Below are 13,710 nucleotides of genomic sequence, written 5' to 3' on the forward strand. Positions count from 1 at the left end.
GTTCACAAATTGCATTTGCAGTCTTCTTTCCGTTTGTATGCTGTTGTTGGTGTAGGTCTCCGTTCATAATTAACTAAGTAGAACACATCAGATTTTATGAACAGGAATAATCAAGATTTGATAACGGCAAAATATATCTAACGTCCTTTCTACTTGACTTGGAAACACTCAAACTTTTGTGGAGGCTCAGAACCATAAACAATGAATACACATCAAGAAAAAATCTAACAACTCGCAAGATATCTTTCTGTCCACCCGTATATTACTGGCGCTTTTTTATTTTAAGTGTAAGACAATATTATATATAGAAACACCTGTATAAGCATGTGGTTAAAACTCTGGTCTCTCTGGACAAATTTTCCCCATTTTTTATTATTATTTTTTTTTCTCAATGTACAAAATTTACTGTAATGCTGAATGCAAATAAACTAGCTGAACCAAATGAGGTCATATATTTTATTAAGAAGGCAGTGTATACATAAAACAACCACATCTTGGTTGCTAATACACAACCTGGCAATCTTACAAGAGGTTGGGGTTTTATTATTCAAGACAAAGCCATGGTGTGGACATCTGAAAGGGAAAATCAAACTTCACAAATAAATTTCCTCTGATATTGTTTTATAAATAGTGCCCTCAATTATTTGATTTTTCCCTTTCAGCGTGTACACCAAAGCATCTTTACAAACGGTGTTAATAATATATCCCCAAACACGCTTGGGACATTTGACAATTTTATATATTGTATTATAGAGGTCTTGATTACTTCAGCTAAAAACATACGCCTCAGAGATACCTTTTCGTTGTCAGTTGGAAATATTGAAACTGCCCGCCTTAATCACATTGGGGCTGCTCTGACTTGAGTCTGGTGCCTTTGTGCATTAGTGTTGCACTCACCTGGCTACAGGGTACCAGACACAGATAGCCATAATGTGATTTAGCTTAGCGGCTAGAGCTACAGCTGGATAAGTGCTAAATCATGTGAGAGACCTTAGCAATAGCCACAGCCGTAGCCGCCAAGCCGGTAAGTCTGAGCAGACAATCCCTTTATGCAATCCCAAGAACATTATTATACCCATTTGCCAGTTGAATTATCGTTAAACTCGTTTCAATAAGCTGTACAAATGGCACCACAGTCTACAGGAAACAACAGCTGCCTCTTACAAAAAATCTCAGCCAAAGATCTCCTTTTTTGTGATACTTAATTCATCCTTAATCAATCAACATGATCAATCTTAAACGATATATTATATTTTTCATTTTTTACTGAATTAATTTTGAGTGATTTAATACGCAGGCTGAATATATATTTTAAAAACATAACAAAAATATTCAAAATTAAAACCGGGGTAAAACAACCAAATGCCAATGTGTGGTTAAAGATTGTAACCCCAATAAGGAAAATACAAATTAAATATATCAATACACAAAAGAGACAAATTATATTCCCCAAAACTTAGAATAAATTGAAAGGATGAGTCAATGAAACAAAAGAACTTTGGGGGGAAGCATGCGACGGACTTAAAAAAGGTAGAGGGAAATAGTAATATGTTGTGGTTTTTTTTAAGGTAATGACAGAGAATGGATGGTGTGAGAACTCAGGATTAGATTCAACTCGGAGGGTTGTGAGGTTTAACCCCTCTACAACTGACCTTTAACCTTTGACCTTGCAGCCCCCTTCCCCACACCCATCCATACACGGTTTAAGTACACGCATAAAAGTACCAACAAGAAAGATTATTAGGGAATTAACAAATCAAATTAAGTCCGATAAGCAAAGGAGCTGCATTTTTAAATATATTTTTCTTACTACTTGTTTGTTTTTGGTTAAAAACAACAATTTCATTTTTTAAATAACCATCCAGCTGCATTTTAAAAACCTTTAATAATTGACGACACCATGATCAATGGGAGGCATAAAACCGGAAAATTCACCGGATTTTAAAAATTAAATTTCTTTAAAGAAAGTTCACCAAGTGTACAAATGTTTCTTAAGAAGATTGATTTACGACATGGTTTTGTAAGGATTAAAAAACAAAAATACATTTTCAGTTGCAAGATTCAATAAGGGTAAAATATTAAAAACTAACCTTATTTAGGGCGAGTTACTTAAGCGAATAGATAATAACCGACTTTACACAACATGTAAAATACAAACACACCTAAAAACCTGTTATTTTCACCAGAGTGAAGTGAGCTTTAAAAGGAATTCTTTAGTTTCAGAGATAATTTGTTTTCTTTATCTGAAGTCATTATGATGGTTTGTGAGCGAGTTGAAAGCGTTGTCTAAGATAGTGTAAAGGCGTAGGAAATTTATGTAACGACATCTTACAGATGCAAACCTCATCTTAAATTGATAATTGATTTCTTTAACATCAACCAATCAAAACAGGTCGCGCCACTGGGTAGTCAAGATAAACAATATATTCTGAGCATGCTCGTTAAACTGAAGTAATCAAAACAGTAGTTAGCGTCGATGTACATCACATCACATCAACTTTACAACAAGAGGGGAGTCATTTCGTTCCACATTAACAACGTGACCTCCCTCTTCATGTTTCTACTGGTTGGTGAACCTACACAATCGCCCGTGTTTACATACCCGTAATGATTTAAGAACCCTGGTTGTAATAACCATCACCAGAGACTCTTTTTTTAAAAAACAAAAACCGGGCCATTAGTGCAGTCACCAACCGAGAAGTTACACAACTAGGTGAGCAGAGGTTTTCTACTTATTTACAAAACAATAAGAATACGAAATTAAAAATACCTGCGTTGGACAAACAAACCACAAAAATGTTATGGAAGATATGTTTTGAAAGTAAATTAACTACAATAATTTACATACTTTAACAACCTATTAAAAATAAAATACTTTGAAATCTGAAAAAAAAAAGAGAATAGTTTTTCTTGTTTGGCCAACAATGTAACCGTAGGATCTCTGATTTAAGAAATGTTTATTTTTAAGATCGGGAGAGGGAGTGAAAAGGGAATCAAAACCATTCTGTTTAATGCTGCCAAGAAAGAGAAAGAGTGTCAGCAATTCTTTTTTTTTTTTTTTGATTCAAATGCGTTTGTTGGTTAAATTGGGGTTTTTTTCTTCAGAATTCACTTGACGTCTCCCACCTAGGTAAATCTTAAAGAGCCTACTTTGAGCACTCAGTGTTTCAGTTGAGTGTACATTAAATGAACTGGTAAGAGGTGGTCATACTATAAAATTGACTCCCAAATGGCAGATCAACAGTGATAAGTAACATGTAGCATCAATGGCCACGCAAGTCTTTTACTGTGTCATATCTGAAAGTGACAAAACAAGTTTTTGTGGCTTTGTCAAACAAATCGTAAACCTGAATAATCTTACAAAAAAAATCTAAAAAGGCCGATTTAACCAATCTGAAGATGACTTTCTCATTAAAAATATCTTCATGATGATGCCCTGGTGGGAAAGTAAAGGGGTGTAATAGGAGTACAGTTCGTTCTGGAGAAAAAGCAGGATATAGCGTAGATTCGCCATTACTTCATTACCAGTTATATAATATCACATAAGGCCTGTTCAAATTAATGCTTTGATCAATCGTGAAATCAGGGCATAAACTCTGGTAAAAGTTACCATTTATGAATTCCATTAAATATTCTGATTTCAATCATTACATTGAGGTATGGTATAAATACTTATTGTTTAACCCTCCTACTATTGGTACCATTAAACACTGACGTGACCAATCAGTTGAAACCTTTCAACTGCATGTGTCATGTAGGGTGGCACAATTGTGCAAAGAACCATGTACACATGTACTAATTAACATACCTTAGCTATCATTCAAAACCACAGTGGATGGTATTAAATGGTCATACAGTAGGAGGGTTAAGAAACTTAGGGCTGTGATTATAACAATACTTATATTATTAAAACTAAGGGTAGGCATTCATACTCTCTTAATTACGAGGTAGGGATATGTATCACAATATTTGCATTGATCAAAAATTTTAAAACATATTACTTTTGAGCAGAATGCTGCTGTTCACGTCGGTAGAAAAAACCTTTGCCTGATCAGATTAAACGCAGTAAGCATACAATAATTGCTAAGCACATTGTACATGTTATCGCACTATGACATAAGCCATTTTCAGCTTCCTGAGTCTAAATATGGTAAGCCAAACTGTCTCACATTTGTACCAAATGAAACAAATCTGTAGAGATTTCAACAACAAAACACTTTTTTTTCTAGAAGCTTTGACAGATTGCTCTCATAACATTTATTAGTTGCCCCCAAATTTGTGAATTCATTCGAGACCTACATGGTCAACTACCAAATTTGGGAGGAAAATTCTGCAAAATAATGGATCTTTTTCTAAAGAGAGACGCCCCAAGAGTGGTGCATGTCTAAGAATGTTGAGAACAATTTATGATATTGGATTTTTGGCTTATAGATAGTCCCCACTTGATGTCAAACAGTATAAAATTGATCCTTTACAGACGGATACATGTATATCATTTTTGGATGCACAACTTTTATAAAATATTGCAAAATGGTTGATCGATGTACCACGAGAAATTTTAACTTGACGCAGATCAAACCAAGAACCCAAGTTTTCTGCTTAGTTGGGAACTATCTATAGAAAAATTACCCAGAGAAATCTCTCTTTAGTTTTCAAACTTAACAATTGAGCTGTTTTCCTTCTTCGTTTCACTTTCTTGGCAATCTCTTCAGAAATTTCCACTTGGCACAGAATGAGGTTGTGCAACAGTCGGCTAAATATAGCAATTCTCACTTTGCATGATTTAACAGTAAATTAAACAGATTAGAACCGGACAAAATACATTCTGTAAATTGGACATTACAATCTAGGTTTGACAAGTTGTTTACAAACACATAGCATTAATAATACAAGCAGACTCTGGCACACATTAATCAAAAACAAACAAACAAATTCACGTCATGAATACATCTTTTGTCGCAAAATTACAAACACATGATCCAATGCAACCAAAACAAAAATACAAAAGAAACATGACGCATGCACTACATGTATGTATCTAGAACGGGACACCTTCCTCCCCCACCAACCCAATACTTATTTCTCAAAACGTTCCACTACCTCGAATAAACTATGTTATAATAATTTATAAAAGAGTCATGATTTTGTTTTTATCGGCACAGTTATCAAAGGAAGAAACTATAAATAAATAGTGAACTTGCGGGTACAACCATGTGTAAATCTCTTTTGTGTGAGTGTTGGCTCTGAGAAGAGCCGGTTTGGCCTTGACGTTTCAAACAGTATACTCTGCTCGTCTTCAGGACAGTATAGTCTGCTCATTTTCTGCTTGTCTTCTCCTGAAGACAAGCAGAGTACACTGTTCGAAACGACAAGACTAAACTGGCTCTTTCAGAGCCAACACTCACCCTAAGAGAGTTACACATGGTTGTACCAGCAAGTTACTATTTATTTTTAGTTTCCTCCTACTACTCCACACCATACAAAGCTTCAAACAATACTTTGCACAGTTCTCGTTGCACGTACAGCGAGTAAAACGCAGTCACTCAGTGAGTGACGTGCAGTCACTGACCGAGTCTTTGAAATGCTTTTTGGCACCCGATCAACAAGTAATTATCCAACATTAACAGAACATGCACAAGAACGTTGGGTATGACATCGTAGGGCTGCTGCTATTCATTGTAACTTCTGCAACCAAAGTATTAAATTTATGGCAATTTTTGAGTGCCTTATTTTACTGGAGGGGAAGGGGTGTCCTTTCCAATGTGTGCTGCACTATTTTAAATTTTACACTTAAATGCTATAATACGTGTGCACCTGAATAACCGGTTATATCATTATTGGAAAAAGGTTTACTTTCTTCTTCCATTTAAAACACATGACATTGAATACATTTAAAACATTCTGTACATGTCTTCTTCTTCTTCTTCTTTTTTGTGTATTTTTTTTCTTATAAATCGTATTATGTATTGTACACGTTTTCCCTGAGACATAATTTTTAACACTTTATTTCTGAGGTAGTTTGCACTTCTTCAACAAATGAAAACCGTGCGGGAGAAAAAAGCAACACAAAATACAGGAAAAAACAAAGTGTATAAAATGCCTATGATGTATATTAGGTCAAACCACTGCCCACAAAAAATGATTTGTTGTTAAAGAATTTATCTTATTAATACAATAATTGTTGATGTATTTATTTAATTTTATATACATAACAGTATGGAAGTTGTTGAAGAGTGCCCTCAATGAGTGCGATGAGCAGAGTGCAGAGACACAAAATGCTACACAAAATGCTATAAGACCAAAGATAGCGCTGAGACCCCAAATTTAAGATGATCATCCCATCCCATTTGAAACTGAACGCTATCAGTTTAAAGCACAGAGTGTTCTAACCTCTTTTCATTTCCAAGATAAAACGCTCCATAAAAATATACTAAAAATTGATTTTCATGATCACAGGACCAAGTGTGTGTAACTTTAAGTTCACCATCAAACCCAGGAGTCTTCTGTCAATAATTAAAACTAAAATGAAGAGTATTTACTACATAACTATACAGTTTGTTTGAGGTTTAGTTGGAATTCATCATCCTACATTCATGTCTCAAGACCTCAGAGTGGGGAAAACAAACTATGCGTCATTTCATAAAATTACTCTCTCATGGTGTTGCAATGTTGCTTTGATCTCCACTCAAATGCATGCAACCCAGACCGAGGTTGACAGGCAAAAGTAGTATGGTGCCTTGCCTTGCCTAGGAGAATCCTAGGAGAATCCATGCATACAATTGTTATTCAGAGAGAAATACCAGACAATATGCCCACTGCAAGATCAAAGTCTACTGGGTTTAAATCTTCACAATGATTAAATCTTTTCAAAGAATGGTCGGGAAAAAAGCATCATCAGAATTCTCAATAAAATATTGTACTTTGGATCCCTCAATAGTGTTCACAATTCCCACAAAGCATTTGTAATAAAATCTTTTGCAGGTATTTACACTTTTAAAGGCAGTGGACACTATTAGTTATTACTCAAAATAATTATTAGCATAAAACCTTAATTGGTAACGAGTAATGGGGAGCTGTTGATGGTAAAAAACATTGTGAGAAACGGCTGCCTCTGAAGTAGCATAGTTTTCGAGAAAGAAGTAATTTTCCACGAATTTAATTTCTAGACATCAGATTTAGAAGTTTGAGGTCTCGAAATCAAGCATCTGAAAGCACACAACTTCGTGTGACAAGGGTGTTTTTTCTTCCATTATTATCTCGCAACTTCGATGACCAATTCAGCTCAAATTTCCACAGGTTTGTTATTTTATGCATATGCTGAGATACACCAAGTGAGAAGACTGGTCTTTGACAATTACCAATAGTGTCCACTGTCTTCAAACTACACATACCCGGCTGCTTACAAATATCCCACATTCAGACAGTTCTTCTGAACAATGTTACCATTTCTCTGTCACAAATGATCCCAAATTAACATTCCCGAGGAGCACTATACTGTAGCATACCATGGCTGCAATATCTCAGAGCGCTTATCTAGCAGTTAATACTTCTGACTGTCATGATCACCATTAAATGTACATGGTATCAGCCTTTAAAAAAACACCAGCCGAAATACACCATTTTGTGACAAGGTTGGGTAGCCTTTCCAAACGGCGGAGAAAGTACTAAAATAAAAAATTATTTTAAAAAAAATTATATTTTTTTAAACCTAATTTCTTCTCAAAGCTTCAGAGACAATACTGAATTCAAAAGGGAATCATCACAAAAAATAACAATAAAAGCAGCACTTTAAAAAAAATCTTCATAAAATTATGAACATATAATTCTTTGTTGAATACCACTATGGTGTCAAAGTTTATACCTGATCTTTTTCTTGAGTGAATTTGAAAGCAAAACACTTCCCCCATCGTGGCGATCAAAGTGACAATCATCCAACTGCCACAAGCTGGCTAAATAAATACCAAAAGATACAATTCCAACCAGGTTTCTTGACCATTTCTTCTGAATTTTGTCTGGCGTCAGGTTTTGTTCTGGTATTTTTTTTTTCACAGTCTCATAAAAATAATATTGTGCATCGAGTGTTCAATAAATATAATCAAAATAATAATTAACCTGATTCAGTCTCAATATCCACCAATCTAGATTTTTTTTTTTAACTGTTCTCACTTTCTGAGAAAATGTTTGGTTTTGACGATGGGCTGTGCCTAAACAAAGCACATTGGCTTTGGCAATGGTTGCTACAGCAAGAGCCCTTGCAATCCATATGTAGCCACAGCCAAGGTGGTCAATCAAAACACTGTCTAAGAATCATCTGAAATTTGTCAACATTGTCACAAAATGTCGCCCAACAACACTTTGTATTCTTTGGGATCATTGACAACTACTTGAAAACAAATTTGTCCAGGAAAAAGTCAATGATCCCAACAAAAAGTGGATTTTCTTACCAATGTTATCAATGTATTTTTTTTCTTCTTTCTTTCATGTTGAATATAAATACTTTAACTGAGGTATAGGTTTATATCCCTGGGTTAAATTACCACACCTGATTCTCATGACATTTTTGTGTCAATTTAAAAAAAGAAATTAAACATTCTATAATGACACATTTTGATCAAACAGTTTGTTTCAACATTTTACTTGATTCCCAATAGTATTCTGGATTGATTAAGAGTTGATGTAACAACTAACGCTAAGACAAATAGCAATAGTAGTTCTTTGCTAAGGTCTTCACTGGATGGTCCATTTTTTTAAAGTATTTTTGCATCCATTTTTCTATCGGTGCTTTTTTTAATTTATACTTTTGGATGTAATTTTTTTTCAATATACATGTACAATGGTGGTTGGTGTTTTTTCTTAAACTATGTATTGATCCATTATGCAATTTATAGATTCTTCATTTTTTCGCACACTGCGAGACAAACAATTTCATATTGTTTTATATTAATGTGACCAAAAAAATAAACTATTGAATGAATGCAATGACTTTGCTTTTAAAACCACTCAGCAAGCTTCAGTTAAAATTTGTCACATTGCAAATAACCTAGAAGTGGTCGACTTTAAACTTGAACCATGGCTTCACAAAACCACAAAATTTCCTCTTTTTTTACAAATGAAATATTCATTCCTCCTCTTTCCAGTCAATTTTTGTCTTATACCTAATTTGTCACTTGATCCTTTTCCGATGCAGCATATCCCATGAGATGTGGTAAAGAATTTCAGTAAACTTTTTGCGTTTTTTTTTCTTCTTCTTCTTTCTCTCCAAAAACAGGTCAAAAAAATGCAAGCATTAAACACAAACAAACCTTACTCTCCGTTTGCAGTTTTTAAAACTTTACGGAACAATAAGTCTCTTTTTTTCTTTTTTCTTTTTTTAAATCTGTTAGTTATCTGGTAACCAAAATTGTTCTGTCACCTACGTCTTCAAAGACTAGCTTAGTGTAAACCAATCTTATATCCGAAAACCCTATCCAAGACTTTGTCCGACTGTGTAGGATATGGAACTATACGCCCAGATAAAACTTATTCCGAACTGGCCTACTAATCTAAGCCAAGTCAAGATATTTTTGGAGCTTACGAGAGGGTCTCATAACCACAGACACTTGGGGGCCAAAGAACTTTGGGTGTTGGATGGGGGGGGGGGTGGTAGTGTGAATGCATTTTACATCATCCTACCTTGTTTTATTTGTCTACTTAAGATTTGTAAATGGAGTTAAATGAAGTGAATTGATTTGATTTGAATGATTCCTAATCAACCCAGAATCCCATCCCGAGAATCCAACCTGACTTTTCCGCCACGGACGCCTCTCACATCCACAAGAGGGCGCCCCGCTCTCTCACAAGTGTCCGCCACACATCATAAATTGCATCACATATTTTAACTTAATAAAGCGTAATAAATACAACCGAATGCTCTATACAAATACATATACACTAAAAAGCAAAAATTAATGAAAAATGAAGGAAAAAAAAAGCATATAATCAAATTTCAGTATGGTGATACATGCTAATATCTACACATGTAACAATTTAGCAGCTATGTCAAACTCACTACTGAGTACCCGTAGTGATAATTAAAATATACCGGCCGGTGATTCTTATGGTCCTCATGAAGAGACGCTTCTCTCATCACAATCCATCCAACGCATTAGGAGTTATACGACTGTTTTACATTATCAATGCTTTCATGATATATACTCTCTTAGCTGTACGTAAACGTTCAATATCGTTGTCTTGAAGGGGTGTGGTCGGGTGACGCCCAACCCACTCGTCGACCACCTCTTGCGATCTTCATTAACACCCGTCATGCACTGGTTTAATAGTCCTGAGCACTATGCATTGTTTATGCTATCCATCCAACCAAGCACGACTTCGTTTTTTTCATTTTTTGTTTATATATATATTTATATAATCAGGTAGAATGGTTGTAAACATTGTTTTTAAACCTTGGTTTATGGTTAGTTAACCAGGTTTAGACGGTCGTTGACCCCGATCCAGAGCTGAACTCATCCAAGACACGGTTGAGGAAATCGGGACTAGTGTCTTCTCCTTGTTCCCAAGGCTCTGGTTGGGCGTGGTCGCTCTTCCTACCAACCAACAAGGTGGATGTAACATTCTCCGCGGAAGGACTCCCATCGGAACTAGGCGTCTGTCTCTCCCACACCAATCCTCCCTCCTCGCAGCTTCCTTCTGAGAAACCCTCATGTTTCATTCCAGGTGGGCGTCCACCACCCCGCCGCCCAGTATGTCTCGGCCATGTGAGTTCATTTCTAGCCGGCGGTGACTCCGTTGTTTTACCCGCCTCTGAATATTGTCCGCTAGTGCGATCTCTATTACTGCCATTAATAATATCACCCGTATGTGCAGTAAAGTGACCCTGAGATTGTGCTTGTGGCGAGGGGGTGGTGGGGGTTGACCTGTCACCCCTTGTGTCACCCCTTGTGTCACTGTATGACCCCGTTGACGAGTCAGTAAGCTGTTGGAGACTGGACCCGAGGCAGCAGGTCGCGCAGTGAGGTAATGCGGTTCTTGGCGTGCAGCACTGGAGCACGGTGGCGGCTACGCGGTGGCTAGGATCCTGAGTGAAGGTAGAGAAACCACCAGAACTACTGCTGGCTTCTGATTTGCCCTGGAGGAAAAAAAACATAAAAAAATTTTGAAGCTTAGCATGTGTGAAGGATAAGAATACACTATAAATAACAGTGAACTTGTGGTTTTTCTCTCCTGAAGACGAGCCGAGTATACTGTTTGAAACGTCAAGACCAAACCGTCTCTTTTCCAAGCCAACACTCTCCCAAACGAGACCCGCAAGTTTACCTTTGATTACAGTTTGTTCTTATACAAAAACGCAGAATTGTCTGTCAATGTTCACTTCTGAATGGCTATGGAGAAGAGTGGAGGAACAGAGAGGAGGGAAAACAGGTTTGTGTTGGAGCAACTTTTCTCTTAAAACTTCACTCTTGAAGGGGCACAGCAATGTTATTAAAAATTCTATTAAAAAATTTAGTTTTGTTTTGTAACTTTACAAAGGGCACCCCAGCAAAAGTACAGGACACAATGGATTTTAATGGAATGAAGAGAAGCATTATTAGTAAAGCATCTTGCTCAAAGACACAAGTGCCATGACCTTGACCCGAACCCACACTCCTTCGACTCAACCACCAGAACTTGAATTCGATGCTCTTATCCACTCAGCCATGACACCCTCCTCTTTGTCTTATCAGGGAAGACAGGACTACAGGTAGATAAGATGAGGAAAATAAACAAACCTGAGAATTCTCCTCCCCAAGATCAGAGTTGGTAACACTCTCGCTGCCTGGGAGGAGTGCCACACTAGAGGCATCAGGGTCAGCGCTGCAGGGTCCCGACGTTCTCGGGAATCGGGAGGGTATGCCATTTGAATAATGGTGGTGGTGATGATGGTGATGGTGACCTCTGACCGGACCATCACCGTTTATTATCAAAGGCGGCCCACCCTGGGGGAAAACAAATCAGATTCCGTTAGACATTTCTCTTTTAAGATTCTGTAGAAAACATTTTTTTATTATTGCATGACGGTGGAATTATTGCATTATAATCAAGAATAGCAAAATCAAATTTGCTGTTGCAAACCGCTTACCAACCAAAATGACCTATGGTATAAAAAAATTTAAAAAAGTTAATCGCAGAGTCGTCTAGAAGGCTTAGCTTTCACTTAGCCTTCCAGAAAGACTCTGCTAGGGTCGAAACATCAGGCCATTAAGTATTATTTTGCATTCGTACCACAGGTCCTTTTTGTTGCCAAGCTGTTTGCAACAGCTAACTCTATTTTCTCAAAAAAGGAAAAATACTCAAACAGGCAACAATTTTTCAGGAAATTGTGACCGTACCTTTGTGTCAAGGTTTGGCGGTTGAGGTAGAACGGACATCATCGGAGAAAAGCCATTTTGTTGCTTTGCCTCCTCTGGCCCCATCACGTAGACCCGGTCCCCTGGGGTACCATTAGCTGCAAAGCGTGTACACACTGCGGTACCGTTCATATGGGAGTGATTGGACGTACTTGAATGGGTTCTTCGAAGCATACCCCTGGGAGACAAGCAAAAGAACAAAATACACATTTCTCAAAATCCAAATTAAGGTAATTTTTATTTAAATTTGAGATTAAGTAAGCTAACTGCACCATAAATAACCCATCTGACTCCATTAAGTCCTCGGAGGGTAGTCAGATTGTACCAAAATGTTCGTAACGGCCGCAAATGGCCGCAATATCTGACCTACTTCTACTCAACCAAAACAGCCAGAACCTGACTGGCAATTCTCAATGTTTCCATTTCATCTACTTTTCAAAAACAAAGTCCTATCCCAAAATTTCCTTCGTAGCCAACAGTTAAAACAAATTTGTTGAAGTGTTAGCCCCATTTAAAATGATTGACATCCATTTTGTTCAATATGTTCAATTTTACCCCTCATGTAACACATACAAATTTGTGATACACTATATTTAGGTCCCCTACAATTTGTAATTCATTATTGATTTGTTTATTTATCTGTAAAAATTATTTAAATAATTAATTATTCATAAATTATTTAATTAATTTATTCAGACAAAACTTCCACAGTAGGATAGGATAAACAACAGAAGGGTACAAGCAATAGGCCTAAACAAGCAAAATAAAAATCACTATAACTCCAACACACAGGAACGGTCGCAAAGCCCTTACAAAGGAATAATAAAGATTGTCAAAATGACCAGAGCAGCAAGCCGAGAGTGTCCAGATCATCACATTTGAGAAATTGGTTACGATACAAACTTTTAGGATACTATTAAAAATACCACGGTTGACGAAGTCTACATTCTTAAAGGTTAAGATGAATTTTCAATTAAAGAAGAGAGCTGGCACAAACAATGAAGGGGTACCCTGCACCATGGTTCTGATTGGCAGTGTGGATTGGAATCGGTAGAAATGGTTTAACAAAAGCCAGAAATTCTGTTAAACCGCTTAGAAAAGTAATTGGAGATACACAAACCTAAATATGGGGGAGAAAATGTTGTCAAAAGATCATCCATAAATTTAAGTATTGGTGTGATGAATGGTCTCTGAAGGAAAACATGACAGGCAACATGTAGCTGAAACAAACACATTTAGTAGGCAAATACAAAAATTGTTGTTAATTAAATAATATGTTTGGACCATGGTTGATTCTTTTCAGGAAAAACAGTTTGTGATTAAGCGA

At 36.6% G+C, this 13,710-nt stretch overlaps 1 protein-coding gene across 1 annotated transcript in view; it reads right to left on the reverse strand.

Moving 5' to 3' along the window:
- Window positions 1-240: 240 nt before the first annotated feature.
- The window catches only part of LOC139937878 (protogenin B-like), a 70,274-nt gene continuing 56,804 nt past the window's right edge, over window positions 241-13,710 (reverse strand). The window contains exons 17-19 of the mRNA XM_071933250.1: window positions 12,366-12,561; window positions 11,766-11,972; window positions 241-11,125 (exon numbers count right to left, since the gene is read on the reverse strand). Of these exons, the coding sequence (XP_071789351.1) occupies window positions 10,469-11,125; window positions 11,766-11,972; window positions 12,366-12,561 (1,060 nt within the window). The 3' untranslated portion in view covers window positions 241-10,468. The remainder of the gene's footprint in view (window positions 11,126-11,765; window positions 11,973-12,365; window positions 12,562-13,710) is intronic.

Source organism: Asterias amurensis, chromosome 5 (genome assembly GCF_032118995.1).
Source record: "Asterias amurensis chromosome 5, ASM3211899v1".
Lineage (NCBI taxonomy): Eukaryota > Metazoa > Echinodermata > Asteroidea > Forcipulatida > Asteriidae > Asterias > Asterias amurensis.